General features: G+C 51.7%; 3 protein-coding genes across 4 annotated transcripts in view; all 3 read right to left on the reverse strand.

The window, feature by feature from the left end:
- Positions 1-174, reverse strand: part of MYBPC3 (myosin binding protein C3) — a 25,332-nt gene extending 25,158 nt beyond the window's left edge. Inside the window, exon 1 of the mRNA XM_019656320.1 lies at positions 140-174. Coding sequence (XP_019511865.1) covers positions 140-174 — 35 coding nt within the window. The remainder of the gene's footprint in view (positions 1-139) is intronic.
- Positions 58-2,085, reverse strand: LOC109390206 (myosin-binding protein C, cardiac-type-like). The gene is made up of 2 exons (XM_019656372.1): positions 1,997-2,085; positions 58-882 (listed from the first exon to the last, which is right to left on the reverse strand). Exons 1-2 carry the CDS (start codon positions 2,019-2,021, stop codon positions 590-592), a joined length of 318 nt encoding a protein of 105 aa, XP_019511917.1. The 5' UTR covers positions 2,022-2,085; the 3' UTR covers positions 58-589.
- Positions 2,086-4,138: 2,053 nt separating this feature from the next.
- SPI1 (Spi-1 proto-oncogene) lies at positions 4,139-19,764 on the reverse strand. 2 transcript variants are annotated; one of them, XM_019656488.1, is made up of 5 exons: positions 19,484-19,764; positions 16,608-16,710; positions 6,236-6,423; positions 5,215-5,377; positions 4,139-4,841 (listed from the first exon to the last, which is right to left on the reverse strand). In XM_019656488.1, the coding sequence occupies exons 1-5, from the start codon at positions 19,526-19,528 to the stop codon at positions 4,522-4,524; spliced, it is 819 nt and encodes a 272-aa protein (XP_019512033.1). In that variant the 5' UTR covers positions 19,529-19,764; the 3' UTR covers positions 4,139-4,521. The 2 variants fall into 2 exon arrangements, with proteins under 2 accessions (XP_019512033.1, XP_019512034.1); XM_019656489.1 differs by having other exon boundaries at positions 16,608-16,707; positions 19,484-19,763.
- Between the last annotated feature and the right edge of the window lie 37 nt (positions 19,765-19,801).

Raw genomic sequence — 19,801 nt, forward strand, 5'->3', positions numbered from 1 at the left:
GACCCCTGTGAAAGGGTCGTTTGATCCCCCAAGGGGTCGCGACCCACAGGTTGAGAACCGCTGGCCTAGAACTCCCTGTCCTCAAGGCATCTCACTAGGATGAAGATGCTAAACCCCTCCTCTTCTCACTCCCCAGGGCCTTCTCAGAGGCTGAGCCAGGGTGCCAGCCTGCATCTTGCCTTCTAGCCCTCAGACCACGGTCTGTCCCCACGTCCCCATGAGTCTGCCTTGTCCAGCTCTAAGGTCCATCCCTCCTCTTCCTCCCCAGGCTCCAGCCTCAGTCCAGGCGCCCAAGCTGGGCTGGGCTCCTGGGGCTTCCCTGGTGGTGCATAAACCCGCACGCTATGTGTGGGTGTCCAGTGAGAGGGCAGGGTCATGCGTTGTTCATCTCTGAATTTCCCCCACCTCCACAATGGCTGGAACAGGCCAAAGAGCCACGTGGGGCACTCGGAGAGGTCCTGCTGCAGAAAAGGGGGGTTTTCCTGGCAAAGGGCACAGCCAAAGCAAAGGCAAGAAAGTGGGAAAGCACCTTGTATACCCTGGGTGATGGAGAGGTGATGGGGCTGCCCTACCCCCAAAAGCTCCAACCTCAGGGGAAACTGACCAGAGTCTTACCTGCTTCTATGACCTTTAGGTCAAACTTGACCTTGGAGGAGCCAGCGATGACTGCGTAAGACCCCTGGTCAGTAGGGCCCACATCCCGCACTGTCAGCGTGTGCCGTGTGCCTTCAGCTGTCAGGCCAAACTTGTCACTGGCACTGATGTCATTGCCCCCTCGTTGCCAGCGCACCTTCACTCCTGTCCGCTCTGTCTCAGCCTCGAATACAGCAGGGCTGCCGGCGGCCACTTCCACTGACCGTGGCTTCTTGCTGAAGGCTGAGACTGAGGGGCCAATGGAGGCTTCAGGGTCCCCTGACATGCACATACACCCACCCCTGCAGCCCCTCTTATTAAATACGGTGATAAGCGCTTTAATGCATCACCTCCTTTAATGCTCTAATGTTTCTATGAGGTAGGTGCAGATGTTATACCAATTTCTCAGATGAGGACACCAAGGCTCAGAAAGGTTAAGTGACTTACAAAAATCACACAGCCAGTAGGCAAGAGAGCCTAACCTTCACAAAAGACTTTTTGCTAAGTGCGCCCCTGGATACCCTACCTGGGGAAACCAGCGATGAGCCCAGTTCCCCCTTCCCCGCACCATCTGGGGCCCTTGGTGAAGGACAGGTATTCCGACTACTTGGATGTGGCTAAATTTGTCCTCCAAGGGCCTCAGGCTGAGAATCAGCAACTGAGATAAAGCTGGCCTGGGAGGGGGCTGAGGGATGGGGGGCTGGATCGCTGCCCTGGACAGCCTTGGTAAGGACACAGGCCAGGACCAGGACCCTGTGGGCCTGTGAAAGGCTGTGACTTTCTCTGCCCTTGGCCCGCACTCAGGGGCCTCTTGACCGTCCTCTCCCAGAGCAGTCTGCATTACCTCAACGTGGGGCCATGCCTGGTGTGGGGGCAACAGGGTGCAGGCTCACAAAGCACAGAATCTCAGAGCTGGAAGGAACCAACCCAACCTCTCCTTGTATAAATGGGGAAACTGAGACCCAGAGAGGGGAAGGAGTTGCCCGGGGGCATTCAGTGAACCTGGCTGGAATCTAGACTCAACCTGGGTGCCTGTCTGCAGCGGCCTTTTTCCAAAAGTCAAGCCAAGCCTAACCTTGCTGCAGAAGGAGATGGGGGTGAGGGCAGGGAAGGATCCCCCTGTGTTCTGAGAGTGGGGGGATGTCCCTGGGGGCCTCCTGCATTGGTTTTTTTTCTCCTCTGTGCCCCTGACCTTGGTTTGTCCTCACGCTCGTCAGAAAAATGGGAAGAAGAAACTGAGAGCCAGAAAAGGACCCAGGAGGACAGTCCCGCTTCAAGAACGATCCCAGGCCTGACCCCACAACTGTAGATGCCCCCAGCCCTCTGTGCCCCCGACTCAGCCCAACCCCAGGCCTGGAACTACCTGGCTTCTTCCCCGGCTCAGGCATCTTGAGAGAGGTCACACCAGGAACCGAGCAGGCACAGGCCACCCAAAGAGGATCTGAGCAGGGACCCATCCCCACACTATATAAGGGGCCCTCCCCTCCCAGGCCCTCCTTATCTGCCTCCTTCCCAGCTACCTGCTAAATATAGACAAATTCCAGAGAGTGAGGGCTCTCTAGGAGAAGGTGGGGCCATGTTGTTCCTGGCTGGCCCCTGTCCCTTCCCCCCGCCAGCCCAATATGATGGCTTGTGCCTCCAATCCTCAGTGAACCTCAGGGGTACCCCAAGCTCTGTCTGTATGTCCACCTGATAGGCAAATTGTGCAGTGGGAGTGTGCTGGGCTCATGACCCTGAGGTGGATGGATCAAACGCACATCTTCGCTGGGCAGTGTGGGTGGTAGTTTGCGCACAGACCTGGGGTCAGGCAGCCCTGAGTCCTGGCACTGCCACTCCCTTAACCTCCCAGTGCCTTAGTGTCCTCATCTGTAAAGCGGGGCTGGTGATAGCAGCACCCACTGCGTAGGATTGTCTCATGAATGAAGTGGTCTTACCAATGACAATGCTAGAGCAGTGTCAGGCATGTAAATGCTGAATGAACGTGTGCTCTTATTATCTGGCCCCTGGTATTGCAGCTAACAGTGCCCTGGGCTGGCTTCATGCTGTGGGATCCTGGGTGCGTTCAGTTCAGGTGGGGAGGGGCAGTAGCGAGGGCTGACATCCCCCAAGGGCAAGAGCTGCATGAGCCAGCAGGTGAGGACTTGGAGGTAAAGCTCTAAAAGCACCCCAAAGTGGATGACACAAGCAGAGCTGGCTCTTGCCAAAGTCACAAGGATTCACACAAAAACTACTGTCAAGTTGTTCTGAATCCCCTCATGCCCCCAACTGTTCCCCTGTGACCTCTGCTCCCTGTGACTGGTCCCTCCTCTCACCCCTCTCACATCAGGGCATCAGTTGCTACACAGAAAAAAGGGAAATTACACATGACGCCCTCCAAGTGAGACCCAAAGTCAGGAAAGGTCATTTGTTCCCAGTGGTCAAATGAGCAATTCTCCACACAAGCGCTGTCCACGTGGTCGAAACTTACCATCCCTTTAAACACAGGAATCCATTCTTTTCTGCCATTTTAACCACTTTTAAGCCGCACTGCATGCTCCTGTGCCTTTAGAGGACTGCACACCATTGACCCTCTCCCAGGGTTTGGAGACTCGCGTAGGGAGTGTCACAGTTGGGCTTCCTCGAGCCAGAGCCCTTGGGACGAGGAGGTATGTGGGGTGTCTGCCCCACACTAAAGGCCCCAGAATCTGGGTTCTCTGAGGTCTGCAGGCTGCTCGAGGAAGCTTCCTCACTCCCAGGCTGTCAGCCGACACTTCTTGCTACTGGGGAGTCAGGAGCGAGAAGCTTCTGGGCTTCCTGGCTCATGTTCTGTTTCTCCCCTGCTGTGGGCTGGAAGCCAGAGAGCACAAGACGCTGGGTTTTACCCAAGGGGTTCGCCTGTGTCTGGGGTCCTGCTCACATGGATTCTGTGAGGGCACTTTGTGGCCCACCAGAGCTCTGGGGCTTAATTCCTGCTCCCCACCATATTGAACAGTCCCATTCCGGACACGGGCAGCCTCCTACCTCACACTGACGTGGCAGCCCACGTGGAATAGGATCCGGTGTGCCCCTCAGCAGCTGTGTAACCTTGGACAAACTACGTGACCTCTATGAGCCTCAGTTTCACAGTCTGTAAAATGGGATGATATTAGACTTTACTTCTCCAGGCTGACATGTAACAAATGGCCAGAAAACCCAGCGTTGTTGCCATTATCATCATGATGATCATCATTGGGGCCGTAACCAAAAGATTATGAGTTTAAGGCTTTAAAAAACAAAATTTCCAGGTCTGGAGGGCTTTTTAATGATTTGTTCCCCCTAATAACAACTGACGGCTCCTTCTTTCTACCAGGTCTAACTCCTGGTCGGGCACTGTGTGTTATTTATCCTCATGTCCCCAGCATCCGTGCATTGGGTAGGGTCTTCAGTAAGTGCCCGATGGACAAATGAGAAAAAGACAGACCACACAGGGGGCCCAGGCAAGGTGCATAAACAATTTTAAAAGAGATTCTCTGTGCTGCAAGAGGACTCACTAAGAATAATTTTAATAATGGGATTTCTTTAGGAAGCTAATAGAGGAGAAGTGTGGGCAGGGAGAGACGCTTGAAAAGGAAGGTTCCATTTACAGACATGATGACTTCGAACTCCCAAGGAAGCACCCTGGTTTACAAACAAGGCTGACCCTGTCCTGGGGTCAGATGCCCAGGAGGTCTTCTGAGGCTGGGCTGGAGCTCCTGTGGGAGGCGAAGCGGGGGCGTGGATGGGGGCTTAGAGGAGGGGGGAGGCGAGGCCTGGCCCACCACAGTCCTGCCCTGGCCCCTGGGAGCTTCACTCCCTGTGTCCGGCTGGGCGAGGGGTTAATGCTATGGCCAGTGGGGCGGCCTGGCGGGCACGGCGGGTCTGCGGGCCGGCTCAGTGGGGCGGGTGGCGCCGCTCGGCCAGGCCCCCGCGGCCCAGCACCTCCCCGCTGAACTGGTAGGTGAGCTTCTTCTTCACCTTCTTCACCTCGCCTGTCTTGCCGTAGTTGCGCAGGGCGCGGGCCATCTTCTGGTAGGTCATCTTCTTGCGGTTGCCCTTCTGGACGCCCCAGCGGTGTGCCAGCGCCTCCTTGTGCTTGGACGAGAACTGGAAGGTGCCCTTGTCCTTGTCCACCCACCAGATGCTGTCCTTCATGTCCCCGCTCCGGAGCAGGTCGAGCAGGAACTGGTACAGCCGGATCTTCTTCTTGCTGCCTGTGGGCGGGAGGCGGGGTGGTCAGCGCCCCAGCACGGGGGGGCCGATGCCCGCCTCCCCGTGGAGAGCCACCGGGGAGCCAGCGCCTCCATCCCTTGCCTGGGACACACGCTACACTCACACCCACTCACACCCAGCACAGAGCGGTACAGCACTCGTACACACGTGCTCACACACACGCCTAGGTGTACGCGGTCACGGACACCACCACAAAACACATGTGAACACACACATTGGCAAACGGTCTCACACACACACACACACACACACACACACACACCCCACTCAGCTCTGTGGTATAACTGTTGCATCTATTGGCCTTGTCTGGGGTGGGCGTGGGGCACACACGTGGCTGGGGTTGGGCCCCCCTACCTGTTTCTCCGTGCAGGAGGCCAGGCCCTGGCTCTAGGCCATCTGCCTCCCCGTCAGACACCTCCAGCGGGGGGCTCTGCCTCTCGCCCTCCTCCTCATCCGAGCTGGGCTGGGCCGGGGACAGGGACGGGTATGGAAGGCACATGCGGGGTATGTAGGGGACCTGGAAAGGTGAGGGAAAGAGAGTTGAGGTCAGTGAGGGATGTTTAAAGCTCAGGGCTGTGGGACAGGGGTCAGTGGAGTGAGAACATGGAGCGCTGAGGGCGGGGAGGTCAGCAGGGGCCAGAAGGATTTGAAAGAAGGTTGGGGAAATTGGAGTTCAGGCAGGGTCACCACACATAGGTGCAGGTCATGAGGATGGAGGACTGCTGAAATCCTGCCGAGCTGGGGCCCCTGGTTCAGGGCTGAGTGGCCCAGGGGAGGGGCCCCTTTTTCTCCTAAGCACAAAGTGCCGTATGGACTAGCAGTGGCCCTGGGGTGAGAAGTGGGGGTGAGGAGAAGCCTATGAATTAGGTACCAGAGTGAACAACTGGGCAATGAGTGAGTGGAGGGACAGTAGAGGTCAGTGAAGGATGACAGAGGTCAGTGGAAGTTCCCAATCAGGATTAGGGTGGGTGGGGCCGAGGAGGGTCAATAAAGGAGGTCAGTAGGGAGATGAAGGGGCCTGTAGAGGTCCGTGGAGGTCAGTGCTCAGTGTCTTGGAAACCAGCTCCATGGAAGGGCCAGTAAATGGGGGTTACAGCCAGTGCAGGTCAGGAGGGCCTACGACAAGGCCGTTGGAGCCAGGCAGGTCAGTGTGAGGGGGGTGGGAATTATCTGGGCTCTGTCCATTCTGGGGCGAGAGGAGATAAGGGGTGTGGGGTCACGAGGTCAGGCGGAGGGTCAGGAGGAGCCGTTGGGGCTCCGGCCGCCGTTGGCAGTGTGGGACAGGAAGTTGAGTAAGAGCCTGTGTCAGCTTCCTGTGAAGCCCGGGCCTCGCCACAGGCCCAGGGCTCCATCGGGCCGGGTTGGACACACAAACCTGGTGGCCGAGGCCGGCATGGGTGGGCGCCATGGGGGTGTCAAGCACGTGCATCTGCTCCAGTTCCATGTGACGATAGAGCTGCTGCAGCTGGGGGGGCTGCACGCTCTGCAGCTCCGTGAAGTGGTTCTCGGCAAAGCTCTCGAACTCGCTGTGCACATGGTGTGGGTGAAAGTCCCAGTAGTGGTCTGCAGGAGATGACCAGGCAGTAAGAGTTCAGTCCAGGGGCGAGCAGGGCAGGAAAAGGTTAAAGTAATTTAAAAAATAAGAATGCCAGGCCTATGGGGCTATTACCATGGGCCAGTCTGGGCTACAAGTTGACGTTAATCATCTCACCACCCAGCTTGTTATTTGATAACCCCGTTTTATAGATGAGGATCCTGAGGCTTGGAGGGGCTGCTATATAACATGCTCACAGTCAAAGGCCTTGTAAGTGGCAGAGCCGGGACCCAGGCCTGAAGCAAAGCCCGCATTCTCAACAACCTTTCCATTCTGCCTCTCATGTGGCCACAAGGCAGGCTTTTGAATCCTGGCACTGCTATTTACTTCCTATGCGACCTCAGGCACATGCATGGACCTCTCTGGCCTCAGTTGGCTCACCTGTAAAATGGGGATAATAATCAAAAGGATACCAATGAGTTCACATTTGTAAAACTCTTCGCCTCAGAATAGGCCCTCGGGGAAGGTTGGTTCTGCTCTCCTCCCCTTAAGACCTCCCTGTGGCTCCTGAGCTGACTGGCTGCCCACAGTCACATGCACATGGCCTTGTCACATGGCCGTGGTGTGTGACTACAAAGTCACAGGGCTGACATTCCTCACACACCAGAACTAGTCCAGGCTCATGCTGCTGGCCCTTCAAAGCCATGACCTTGGGCCAGCTGCATCTGTGTTCCAGTGAGGTTGCTAGGACCCAAAGCTTTCCTGGAAACTCCCCCATGGGTGTTTTCAGAGTCTGTGGTGGGGTGGATTCAGGTTTGGGGAACAGCCACATGCCACTGAGAGCCCTGTCTTGGGACTCGGGCAAGTCTTCAACATGGTTCCTCTGGGCACCTTTTCCAAGAAAACTGCCACATGTCTAAGGACTTCCTGGGTACAATTTTGGGTCCAAAAGAAGATATGGTGATAAAGTGACAAGAGGGATTTTCTCATGTGACCCAAACAGGGAGTGTATAGGGGGACCTGCAGGGGGACCACCAACAGCCTACATGCGTGTGTGTGTGTGTGTGTGTGTGTGTGTGTCTTCTTTCTTTTTCTCTCTCACACAAGCATATACGCACTCACACATTCCTAAGAAATGACGTGGGTGTTTTTGGCTGTGGACTGGTGATCAGAAGATGTGCTTTCTAATCCTGCCCTGTGGTGGCTTTGCCACGTGACCTTGAACAAGACATTTTATCTCCCTGAGCCTCTGATGCCCCATTCTAAAGGTTGGAGACCCAGCCGGGTAGTTACTGATGTCCTGTCCACATGTGAAATCATTTGAACCCTCAGTCCAGACTCCCACCTCTATGAGACTGCATGGCACAGAGGAGAGAAAGTACATCGTTTGGGAGTCAGGCAGACTGGGTTCAAATCCTGGCTCTGCCATTTACCACTGTGTGACATTGAGCAGATCATTCCACTTCTTTAAGCCTCAGTTTCCTCATCTATAAGGTAGGGCTAAAAATTACACCTATGTCACAGGCTTGTTGTGAGGATTAAATGAGCCTGCAAAGTGCTTGGAATAGAACCTAGCACAAAGCAAGATTCAATAAACACTATTATTATTAATTGTTATTATTAAGAGCCTGGATTAGCACTTGAGCAAACAGCAGACGCTTTAATATATGTGTGTTTCCTCTTCTTTCCCCTGCTCCCGCCACCTTCATCAGTGGTCCATAGAAATAGTTTTAAGGACCCTAGCTGTCACTTTCTCCCAGAGGCTGGAGTTGGGGCCCCAGCATCATACCACGATGGCAGTGTGTGCTTTTACTCACTTCCATATTCCCAGTGCCTAGCTAGACCCAGGAGGCACTCCACAAACATTCCTGAATGAATGAATGAATGAATGAACCCTATTCTCTTAAGAATTCTCACTGACTCTCCTGCATTAAATTACCTGAAACTGAAAGGGAGACAAAACAACACTTTATTTGCATTTTCATCTTCCAGTGAGTTAACAAGATCCAGAAACTCTCCACTTGCTGTGGGAGGGTTGGCCATCCTTTAGCGATGGGCCCTCTGGGATTTGGTGAGCAGACCCGGGTGCCTCTTTTGCTGTAGATCCACCCTGCGGACCCACTCCTAGCCCGTCCCATTTTTGCCTTCCTTTGCTCAGGCAGAAGTACCCAGATCTTCTTAGAATGCTTCGTGGATCCTGCCCACCACGTCCCCGTCCTCACACCCACTCTAGTTTGGGGCTAGGAGGACCCTGAGTGCATGCAGCTCTCCGGGTGTGGGGTGAGGGCCCCTGATTGCCCCTTTGCTCCTGCTCCTCACGACTGCTCTACCTCCACCTGAGACGCATGGGCTCACTCTGGTGGTCCCAGCCTGAGGCCAGCATTTCCCAAAGCAGGTTACAGTAGACTTTCATCAGAGTCACTTGCGGGGCTGGAAAAGCCTGCAAGTTTGGGGGCCCACCAGAGATTCATTGGATCAGAAGCACTGAGAGTGGAGCTGGGAATTGAGGTTCCTTTGCTCACTGAAATTCTGGGACCCTGCCCCAGAGTCCCCTGAAAGCTGCCACGGAGACACTTGAGCTACACAAAAGGCACAATGGAAACCTCACCTTTACCCTTGATTTGGGCACTCAAGCAATTGTGTAATAAACGCGATCTGGTAGGCAGAGATGGTCCACATATGGGGCCCACTGAAGAAACACAACACGTACAAGGAGTCCTTCCTAATGCAAAGGTCAGCACTCTTGGGCTCTCTGGATCTCATTTCTGGATGACTGGTCATGAATGCATTGCTTTACCCCTTTTTGTCCCTTCAATGGGCCACCCAGGCCATCCTGCAATATATGCCCCCTTAGCATGACTCTCTGCTCCTCAAAAGAATATAATGTCATTTGCATATCTGGAGATAGCTCTGGACCCTCCTTTCTATAACCTGTTAGGGACCCAGCACATAGTAGGTCTCAATCAATATTTGATTAAATGACCAGTAAAAGTCAACTTTTAATGTCTTTTTTCTTTTAATGTTACCAGGCACTAAGCTAAGTACTTAATCCACATTATCTCATTTAATCTTCACCTTAGCTTTGACCAGGTGGTCATTGGTAGAGTCAGGATCCAAACCTACCTGTGACTCCAGGGACTGAACTCTTACTGCTCTACCATGCCATCTCTGAGGAACAAGACTGTTAATGGAAGCTTTAAGTAAGCCCCATGGTGACAGAGAGACTTTACTAACTGCTCTTATTCATCTGTCATCCACCCCTCATCCATCATCCATCATCCATCCTTCATCCACTCATCATCTATTATCCATCCTTCATATTCACCCATCCATCCATCCATCATCCAGCCAGCAATGACCCATTCATCTAAATTTCTAATTTCCTCCCTCTAAACCAGCTCCCAGCCTGAGACCCAAGTCCTACCCACACATCCCTATTCTTACTCAGTTTTTTTTGGTGTCACTAATACCTTAATGTCACCAGGACAAAAATAAAATGATATTCAAAACAACCCCTTACACACAAAATTCAAGCCTTCAGTGTTATTCATTTGACCTTATCTCCTCAGAGCAGAAACCCCAACCTGAAGCCAGGGCTCCCCCAGGGGAACAGAAGTAAGATCAAGACAGAGAAGGAAGATGAGGAATTAAGAAAGTAAGAGCTGATAAAAAAAAAAAAAACTTTCTCAGGAAATCACAGACCATTGGATGAGGGCTGCTGAAGACCAGCCTCCTGCAAATTGTTCAGAGACAGAAAATGAGGGCCCAGAGCAGAGAGCTCCAGGTCTCATGGTTCTGATTATTCTCTACCTTATATCCTGGTTTTTAGGGCTTCGGGTATTTCCCTTGTTGCAAAGGTAAATCTGGCAGGACCTGAGTTTTATTCACTCCACAGCACCTAGCAATGTGCCTGGAATATAAAAGATGCCTATATATGTTTATTAGATGGACAAGTCAGTGGGAAATGGATGGAGGGCTTGGTAGGTGGTGGGAAGGATGATTGGAAAGGTGAACAAGTAGATGATTAGATTGATGTGTGAATAATTAGGAGATGGTTAGTGATATGAAAGGATGCAAGAGTGTGTGGAAAGATGGGTTGGGCAGAGAGGAGTCATACTTTGGAGCTATATTTCCTTTACTAATCCCATCATATTGGGTTGTCGGAAAAGTCATGACGCATTTTTGCAACCAAAAACATAGAAAAAATTCATCATGACTTTTCCGACAACCCAATAAATAGAAAATCCTATCAAACCCAGTAGGATGGTTATTATTAAAAAAAACAAAAAAAACAGAAAATGACAGGTGTTGGCGAGGATGTGGAGAAATTGGAACCCTTATGCACTGTTGGTGGGAATGGTAAAATGGTGCAGCCACTATGGGAAACAGTATGCTGGTTCCTCAAAATATTAAAAATAAAATTACTATATGATCCAGAAATTCCATTTCTGAGTATATTCCCAAAGGAACCAAAAGCAGGGACTCAAAAAGATATTTTGCCACCCATGTTCACAATAGTATTATTCACAATAGCCAAAAGCAACCCTGGTGTCCATCGACAGATGAACGGATAAACAAATAGTGCTCGATACATACACTGGAATATTATTCAGCCTTAAAAGGAAGGAAATTCTGCCACATGCCGCCACATGGATGAACCTTGAAGATATTATGCGAAGTGAAATATGCCAGTCACAAAAAGAAATACTGTGATGTATGATTGCACTCATGTGAGGCACCTAACGGAGTGAAATTCACAGAAACGGAAAGAATGGTGATTGCCAGGAGCTGCGGGGAGTGGTTAATGGGGAGTTATCGTTTAATGGGTACAGAGCTTCAGTCTTGCAAGATAGAAGAGCTGTGGAGATGGGCGATGGTGACGGTTCCACAACAGTGTGAGTGTGCTAATGTCACTGAACTGTACACTTAAAAATGGCTAAGATGGTAAATTTTATATTTTGTGTATTTTACCACAATTAAAAACATAATAATAATAAATAGCAAATTCTATGAGCCCTGCCTTCAGAATCTCTCCTGAATCTCTCCACTCCTTTCTGTCTCATTGCCACCACCCTTGTCCAAGCCACTGTCATCTCTTGCCTGGATTATTCCAATTGTTTCCTACTTGTGTTCTCTCTTTCTTCCCAATCTTGCCTCCTCTTCACCTATTCTCCACATAGCAGCCAAAGTAATCTTTTAAAAAGCTTATTAGTGCAACCACTAGATATTGGGAGAAGATACTAAGTGCTTCCAGAGAGTCAAAACAAAACTAAACAAACAGAAAAAAGTAAACAAACAAAAAATAGGTTAGATTAAAAAAAGTGGACATGGAAGGCTATCAGACTTCATAAGAAAAACTCCAGTAACCAGAAGACAATAGAGAAATGCTTTCAAATTTCTAAGGGAAAAAATGATTTTCAACCCAGATTTTTATATACAGCCCAGCTAAGAGCATAGCTTAAAGTAAGAGCACAGATTAAAGACTTGAGGTAAAACAACCACAAAACCTTACCCCCAACACAGCCTTTCTTAGGAGATTGTACTGATAAGAATACTGAATCCTTATATAACATTCACTGTTCTAAGCATTTGACATACTGTCACTCACTACACCAATCCTGTGAAGTAGGTATCATTATGAGAAAGTTGAGGAGGAGAGAGGTAAAATATCTTGCCCAGGGTCACTCCAGATAGTAATGGGGAGATGGGATATGAACCCCAATGGCCTGGTTCCAGAGTGAGGGTTCTTATCTCCTTGCTACACCGCTCCTCAGAAACACAGGGATGAGAAAACACAAGTACTGGAAGTACGCCATGTGGCTCATCGTGAATGATACTCACACGGTCATAATAAAGGAAATTCATATACTGATTTAGCAAAAGTTACTGCACAGAGAAAGATAAATATATGATCTCACTTATATATGCAACCTTTAAAAACAAAAAACCAAAGTCATAGAAAAAGGGATCAAATTTCTGGTTGCCAGAGGCTGGGGTTGGGGGGAGGAGGAATTGGATGAAGGAGGTCAAAAGATACAAACTTAAGTATAAAATAGATAATCAGTCCTGGGGATGTCATGTACAGCATGGTGACTATAAGTAACACTGCTGTATAGCACATTTCAAAGTTGCTAAGAGGGTAGATTCTAAAAGTTCTCATCACAAGGAAAAAAAATTTTTATAACTATATGAAGTGATGGATGTTAACTAAATTCGTGGTAATCATTTCACAATATATATGTGTGTGAGGTCATTATGCTGTTCACCTTAAACTTATACAGCATTGTATATCAATTATATCAATAAAGCTGGAGAACAAGAAAATTTTTACTATATCTTTATCTTGGTATGTGTGGGAAAGTGTGTGTGTGTGTGTGTGTGTGTGTGTGTGTGAATTGTGAATGACTATAGAGTCAAATTCTCATCTTCAATAGTACAAGTGAATAGATAATGTCTCAAATTTAAAAATCAAGCTAGATTCATCTCCATTTAGAATATGGAAGGTACTCAATAAATATTTGTAAATGAATAATGTTCTAGGTCTCTATTTCAAGACTGCATGCATACATTTACATAGCACTGTAATAGAAAGACTGGAAACATAATTTTTAATCTTTCTCTGATATGCTATGTATGTCATGAAAAAATGTTTATAAGTTTAAGTAAAAAATAGCAAATAGCAGAACAGTATGATACCACAATTCCAATTTTTTTTTTTTTAGCTGAGCCTTCCTGCCACATGTTGGCAGCTCAGTGGCAGCTCAGCTCAGGCCAGGAATCGAACCGCTGTTGCTCAGAGCTCAAACTCTTGAGTGAATTCTTAACGAAATGGACCACTCGGTGGGCCCACCATGATTCTGTTTTTGAATGGATAGATTATGCACGTGTGTATGCGTATGTTTGCAAACAAAGAGGATTATACGAGTATATGTAGAATAAAATGTCTGCGAGAATAGACTTAAGGTGCTCTTGGTGGGGCGTGAGATTGGGAAGAAGGAAATGTTTTACTTGATATACTATTGTATTCTTTTTTAATTTTTGCAATGAGTATCTTTTACTTTAGTAATTAAAAATTAAAGATTTAAAATGCATTTAGAGTTTAAACACACACACACACACACACACACACACACACACACACACACACACACACACACACACAGAGGAGGTTATCCAGACCATGCCATTTACCTGCTCAGAGCCCTCCAGTGGCTCCCACTGTGTGTAGGGTAAATCCAAACTCCCGCCATAGCCTTCAGGCCCTGTGTGGTCTGCGGCCCCTTCAGACTCCCAGCTTCGTTTTATCTTCACTCCCCACCCCCATGCTCATGGGCTGCTCTGGCCCTCTGCCCAGGTCACTCCTGCTGTTGTATTTGCTCTCTACCTACGACACCCTGCCCCCACCCGCCTTTGCATGCACATTCCTTCTCTTCACTCAGGTTTCCACTCAACTGCCATCACCTCAGAGGCCCTCCCTGACCAACCAAATTAAAGTAGCCCCACACACAGACATGCCACATTACATTACTCTGCTTTTCATAGGAGTTACGATTACATGTCTGCTTATTTGATTGTTTACTGTGTCTCTCCGTCACTGGACTGTAAGTTCCATGAGAGCAGTGGCTTTGTCTCTCTTGCTCGCCATGGAATCTCCTGTGCCTAGCACAGGGTCTGGTAGCCGGCATATAACCAACCAGAGGCTATGTGGTGGAGGAGCGGACAAGTGGAGTGGACAGTAAGTGTTGGATGGGTGAGTGGGTGGCTGGCTGGTTGACTGTCCGCTGAGTCAGTTGAAAATGACCCAGGTGATCTGTCACAGAGCCCTCTGTGCTTCACCTGGGGGGATGCAGTAAAGCTAACATACCATGTCCTGAAAGTCTACTGGCCCGGTACTCAGTACGTTACCTCAGACGTTATAGGCATTGCCTCATTTAGTTGTCTCACAACTCAATGTGGTATTTTCATGTTCGATGAGGAAACAGGGGCTCAGAAATGTTGTCACTTGCTCTGAGATTACACACCAGTGAGGGATGGAGCCAGGACTAGGCCCAGGCCCGGCCTCCGTGCCTTTTCACTAAGCCCCACTGCCTAAAAATATAGATGCAGGTCACAAGCAGGTGGAAGCATGCGGGGTGTCTCTACTCTTAAGCCTTCAGACAATACCTTCCAACAGGTATTAGGACTGAATGGATGATGCCCAGATCGACCATGATGGGGTGGGAGTGACTGGAAGAAACAGGGGTTGTGACACGTGGGGACACTGAAGGAACTGGGGCTTCCTGATCCAAATGACATCCAATCAGGAGTCATTCCTAGAGACCTAGATATAAGGGATCAGCCTGGGCATTGGGCCAGGAAAGCCTTTCACTAAAGTGCTCACTCCATCAGCCAGCCCCAGGCCTAGCTCATTTCTAGATATATGAACAGCACCCCAATATTACAGGAGGGAAAACTGAGTCTTCACTAGACCCAAAGGAAAAGCACCCAAACCTTTTGGCAATGAGAGAGGGTCAGGCTCAAAGCTATAGGATCCCTAATGCTGGAAGCAGTCCCAGGCAGCCCTGAGCTTGCGGGGACTCAAGCCGTCCTGCTGCCTGGAGCCACCAGGGGGCGCCAGCCCTCAAGCCCAGAGAGCTTGACAGCTCAGGTTCTAACTGCTAGGTGTCTGTGGCGATGGTCTCTGGCTGGTGGAGGCCTGCCTTTGGTCCTGGCTAGGAGAGCTGGGGATAGAGTTAGATGAGGGAGACTTTCTCTCTAAGTTGTCTGGATTTTTCCACAGAGAGGATGCATTTCTTGTAGAATTATATATAAGCTTAAAAGGATGAAAAAGAGGATATTTTGAAGCCTTTCTAGCCCTGGGGTTCTGAAAGAAGCTTGTGTGTTCCCTGATGTGGCCTCACGGTGCATCCACCACCTCCTCCCAAGACATGTCTTCCAGGTATGGTCTTAATAATAGTTGCCAGGTGTGAGTTCCAGGTGACACTGTTCACAAGGCTGGGCATCCAGATGTGAGAGCCCTGATTAAGGATTCGCAGTGTGTGGCACCCCTGGGTGTGGCCATCAGTTTGAGACTGCCATAGATATGCCTGCAGAATGGAGCTACAGGTGTGACTAGCCCCCAGGTGTGGTCTTCAAGTTTGAAACCTTCCCCAGCACACTTTCCCTTCTGAGGCTGCAGATGCCCCAGCGTCTGGCCTGCCCAAGTCTTGGAACCCCTGGAGAATGCCCCAGTGAGGCCCCATTAACTGGGTCACGTCACCTTTGGTTCAGGGCTGTCCCCATCAATAAGCCAAGATCCACTTTGGGCAACCTCTCACAGCCCCCTGCTCAGGTCCCTGGCGCCTAATGCCTCTCTCTCCACCTCTAATTGAGGCTGGGCCTTGGGGTGGGCAGTTAGACACAGACAGAAGGACCCCTCAGCCCAGGCCCCATTCTCACCCTCACTCCAGCAAACTGGGGGCTTCAGCCCCTGCTGAATGAGGGGACCCTTAGAGACTTTCCTTTAGCCCGGCAGTTCTCAAATTGGAGTTATCCTGCCCTCCAAGGGACATTCAGCAATGTGTGGAGACATCTTTGGTTGTCGTGACAGGCGGTTCCACTGGCATCTAGTGGATAGAAGCCAGGGACTCTGCTAAATACCCCAAAATGTACAGGACGAGCCTCCCAACATAGAATTATCTGGTCCCAAGTGTCAGTAGAAGTTGAGAAATGCTGCTAGCCACACACAGCAGAAAGCGGGGCTGCACCAACCGTGCAGGGTAAGGAGGTGACAAGAAGAGAGAGGAAGAAGGAGAAATTAGGTGGTGGGGAGGAGAAAGCATTGAACCTGGAGCAGATAGACCTGGGATCCCTTGACCAGATGTGCGACCTTGTCCAAATTACTTAGCTCCCTAAGCCTCAGTTTCCACATTTGTAAAAAGACCACAAGGATTGGACAAGAAGATAAACGTGGAAGAAACTGACCTTGGCACACCAAAGATGCTCAGTAAAAGGGAGGCTGGGGTGTGGGACGTGGGGGAGCAGGAGTGTGGGGTTTTAGGGTAGTGAATTCACTTCCCCTGGGAACGAGCTTGATCCAATTCTCAGAATTCCAAAGAAGCCCTGGGAGCCATTTCTTCTTTTTTTTCTCTCTCCAGACCTCAGGAGTCCCTCAGGCGCCCAGGCCAGGCCAGGGAAGGGGGGCGGGGGAGGGGGGCTTCTGCTCTGTACTCACCACTGTGGCTTTCTCCATCACTGCTGAGATAGGGGTAATATTCATGCGTTTGGCGTGGGTACAGATCTGCTGTGTCATAGGGAACCAGGTCTTCCGATGGCTGCTAAGAGAAGAGGGTGTCAGAACTTGGACTGTGGCGGGGAGATCCCAGCCAGGTTTGCAGTCCCCCAGAGTGTTGGATCTACACTGCCCTCCCAGACTGGTGACTGCATTGGGCCTACAGCCCTCTCTCTGGTTGGAACTGGGGGTGTCCACAGAGAGTGGGAGCAGGGACCCAGGAGAGCAAGAGCCTTGGCTCCTGCAGAAAGGGGATGACAGATGGGGCCGGCTGAGTGGCTCAGTTGGTTAAGAGCTCGCTCAAGAGTGTGAGCTCTGAGCAACAGCGGTTCGATTCCCGGCCCGAGCTGAGCAGCCACTGAGGTGCCAACATGTGGCAGGATGGCTCAGCTTAAAAAAAAAAAAAAGAAAGAAAGAAAGAAAGAAAGAAGGGGTGACAGAGACCCTGAGGGTCAGCGGTCAAAGGAGGACCAGGGCTGAAGGGAGAGCGCGGCCTCTCTCTACCCACCCCACCCCTCTTCACAGGCGCCGCACACTCACGCTCATACCTGTGTGCCTGAGTCCCAATCTCACGTATTTACCTTCTCACCTTCACACTGATGCCTCTCCAGCCCCCAAATGTACCCACACTCCCCATGACACACTCACACCCACACTCCTTCATGGGAACTCATGCCCACACGTCCACTACACTCGCTCTCACACTCACTCTAAAGGTCACTGACACTCACACAGGCTCGTGGTCACACACACCCATTATACACTCACCCTGTAGGCCCCCACAGAGACTCGCGGATGAACACACGCATCCACATTTGCCTTCGAGCACATTAACCATATTAACACTCACATTCGTACCTATATCCTTCCACGGTCACTCATATTCCACTTGCACACTCATCCTCCCAGCATACATGCTTGTCCTCCTGCCAGTCTCCGCAGCCCCCACCCCAGCCCCCCCATTCTCTCTCATGGCCTGTGCCCAGGCCCCACACACGTTCAAGGCCACCACAATGACCAATGGCCTTCATACTGACGGACTTTATAGCGTTCACCCAGGTAGGCTTTGGGAGCCATGGAATGGCCAGAGCCTTGATCCTTTCACTCTCCCTCATCCATCCTCCTTCTGACACCCTCACTGGGATCCTTCCTTCCTTCCTTCCTTCCTTCCTTCCTTCCTTCCTTCCTTCCTTCCTTCCTTCCTTCCTTCCTTCCTTCCTAACTTTCTTCCTTTCTTCTTCCTCCTTCCCTTCCTCCCCCTACTCCTCACTCCTCCCTGTTCTCCTCCTCCCCTCCTCCCCGTCACTCACTGCCTGGCACAGACCAGGGACATACACACCCCGAGTCTTCCCAGCAGTCATCAGGCCTCTCCCCACCCCACAGTGTGTGCTCAAGGATTGCACAACAGCTACTCTGGCTCTCAGGGCTTAGGTTGGGGGGCCAGGGTTGCCTTGGGAGCCCAACCTCCCAGGAGTACTCAGAGTAGCGCCTGGGCTGGGAGAGGGGCTGAAGGGTTTGGTATGAGAGCCCAAGATGTGCCTCCTGCCCTGCTCTCTCTGGCGTTCAGGGATTGAGAGGTCAAGGGTCAGAGACAGTATGGCCAAACCCTTGGGCCTGTGGCTTTCTTGAGGCAGAGCTGGCTCTTACTGGGACTACCTCTATCACCCCCTGCCTGCCCCCCAACTTCTTGGTCCCAGGCGGGGGAAGGGTGGGCCAGGGCCAGGTCGGGGGACCAGCTGGCTGGTGGTGTCTCTGGCCCAGTGAGGTGACCAGGAGCCCAAGACCGGGTTTCCAGGCAGGGCAGCCCAGCAGCAAGATGTCAGGCCTGGGATGCCTCCCTGGGGCTCGAAGGCCAGGCTGGGGTGGGCAGGGGAAGGGAGTTGACTCCAGGCCGGGGAAGCTGAGCTAGGTGGGCAGGCCCTGCCAAGCCCTTCCCGGCTCCCCCCAGGGCTCCCTGCCCTTGCTGAGTGGAGATGGGGTAAAAAAGAAGGAGAGGAGTCCTCTCAGAGGGGCCCAAGTCTGACACCTGCCTAAGGCTGCAACTGTCACCCAGAGCCAGCCCGCTGCCCTATCCTTCCTGGGACCCCCTAGGTCCCACTTCTTCACCTCTAGCCTCAGCCCCTGCCTTAACTCCAGCCCCACACTCAACCAAGTCTCACCCTACCCTCTTCTCCCTGAGCCCCAGCCCTAGCCCCAACCTTAACTGTAGCCCCAGTCTCTACTCCACTGCTTGCCCCTGCCCAGCCCCTGCCCCCACTTGCCCCAGCCTCTTGGGGACCTGCGAGCCCAAGGCCCAGACCCTTCCATCAACAACCATGTCCTCTGCGCCAGGTCCCAGGCCCATCACAGGGGACCCAGGCTTATAGCAGCCTCAGTCTCCAGGAGCACCCAGGCCATGGGCCGACACCTCGGTCCCATTGACTTTTGCTCTCAAGCCTTTACTGTCCGAAGGACTGGCTTCTCCCCGCGTCAATCTCCCCATCTCCCCCTCCACCATCTCTCAGCCGCCTCCCTCACCATCCTCAGCCCAGCACCCTGCCCCGGAGCTCCGGCTGCCACCCAAGCCCCATCTATAAATAACTGTTCAGGCCCCACCGATCACAGCCCCACCATGGGCCCGGCCCTCTGCCCGCCAGGGCATGCTCTGAGGATCCAGTGGCCCTCTTGCTGGGTCTTAGGCCAGGAGCTCCAGGGAGGAAACACCAACTTCCCACCGATAGCAAGCCAGGAGGGCAGCCAGTGGGCTAGTGGGCTGGTGGGCAGGCGGGCGGGTGTCCAAGGGCCCTGGGTTGGGCTAGTAGAGAAGTCCCAGTACTTACAGGGGGGACGAGGGGAAACCCTTCCATTTTGCACGCCTGTAACATCCAGCCGAGCTCCGAGCTGGTCGGGTCTCCTGCCTCGGTGGGGGCCAGTGCGGAGCCCCTTGAGATGGGGAGCCCCGTCTGGGGCTGGACGGACTCAGGCAGGCGCAGGGCTCAGGCCTGCCCCCTGAGCTACAGGAGCCCTGGGTGAGCCCCCTCCCTTGACATTGAAGGGCCAGCACAAGTTCCTGATTTTATCGAAGGGCCTGCCACTGGAAGATAGTCCGCTTGGGGTCACATCATTTGCATAAATCTCTTGCGTACAGGAAGTCTCTT

The sequence above is a fragment of the Hipposideros armiger genome, unplaced genomic scaffold (assembly GCF_001890085.2).
Source record: "Hipposideros armiger isolate ML-2016 unplaced genomic scaffold, ASM189008v1 scaffold_258, whole genome shotgun sequence".
In the NCBI taxonomy this organism is placed as follows: Eukaryota; Metazoa; Chordata; class Mammalia; order Chiroptera; family Hipposideridae; genus Hipposideros; species Hipposideros armiger.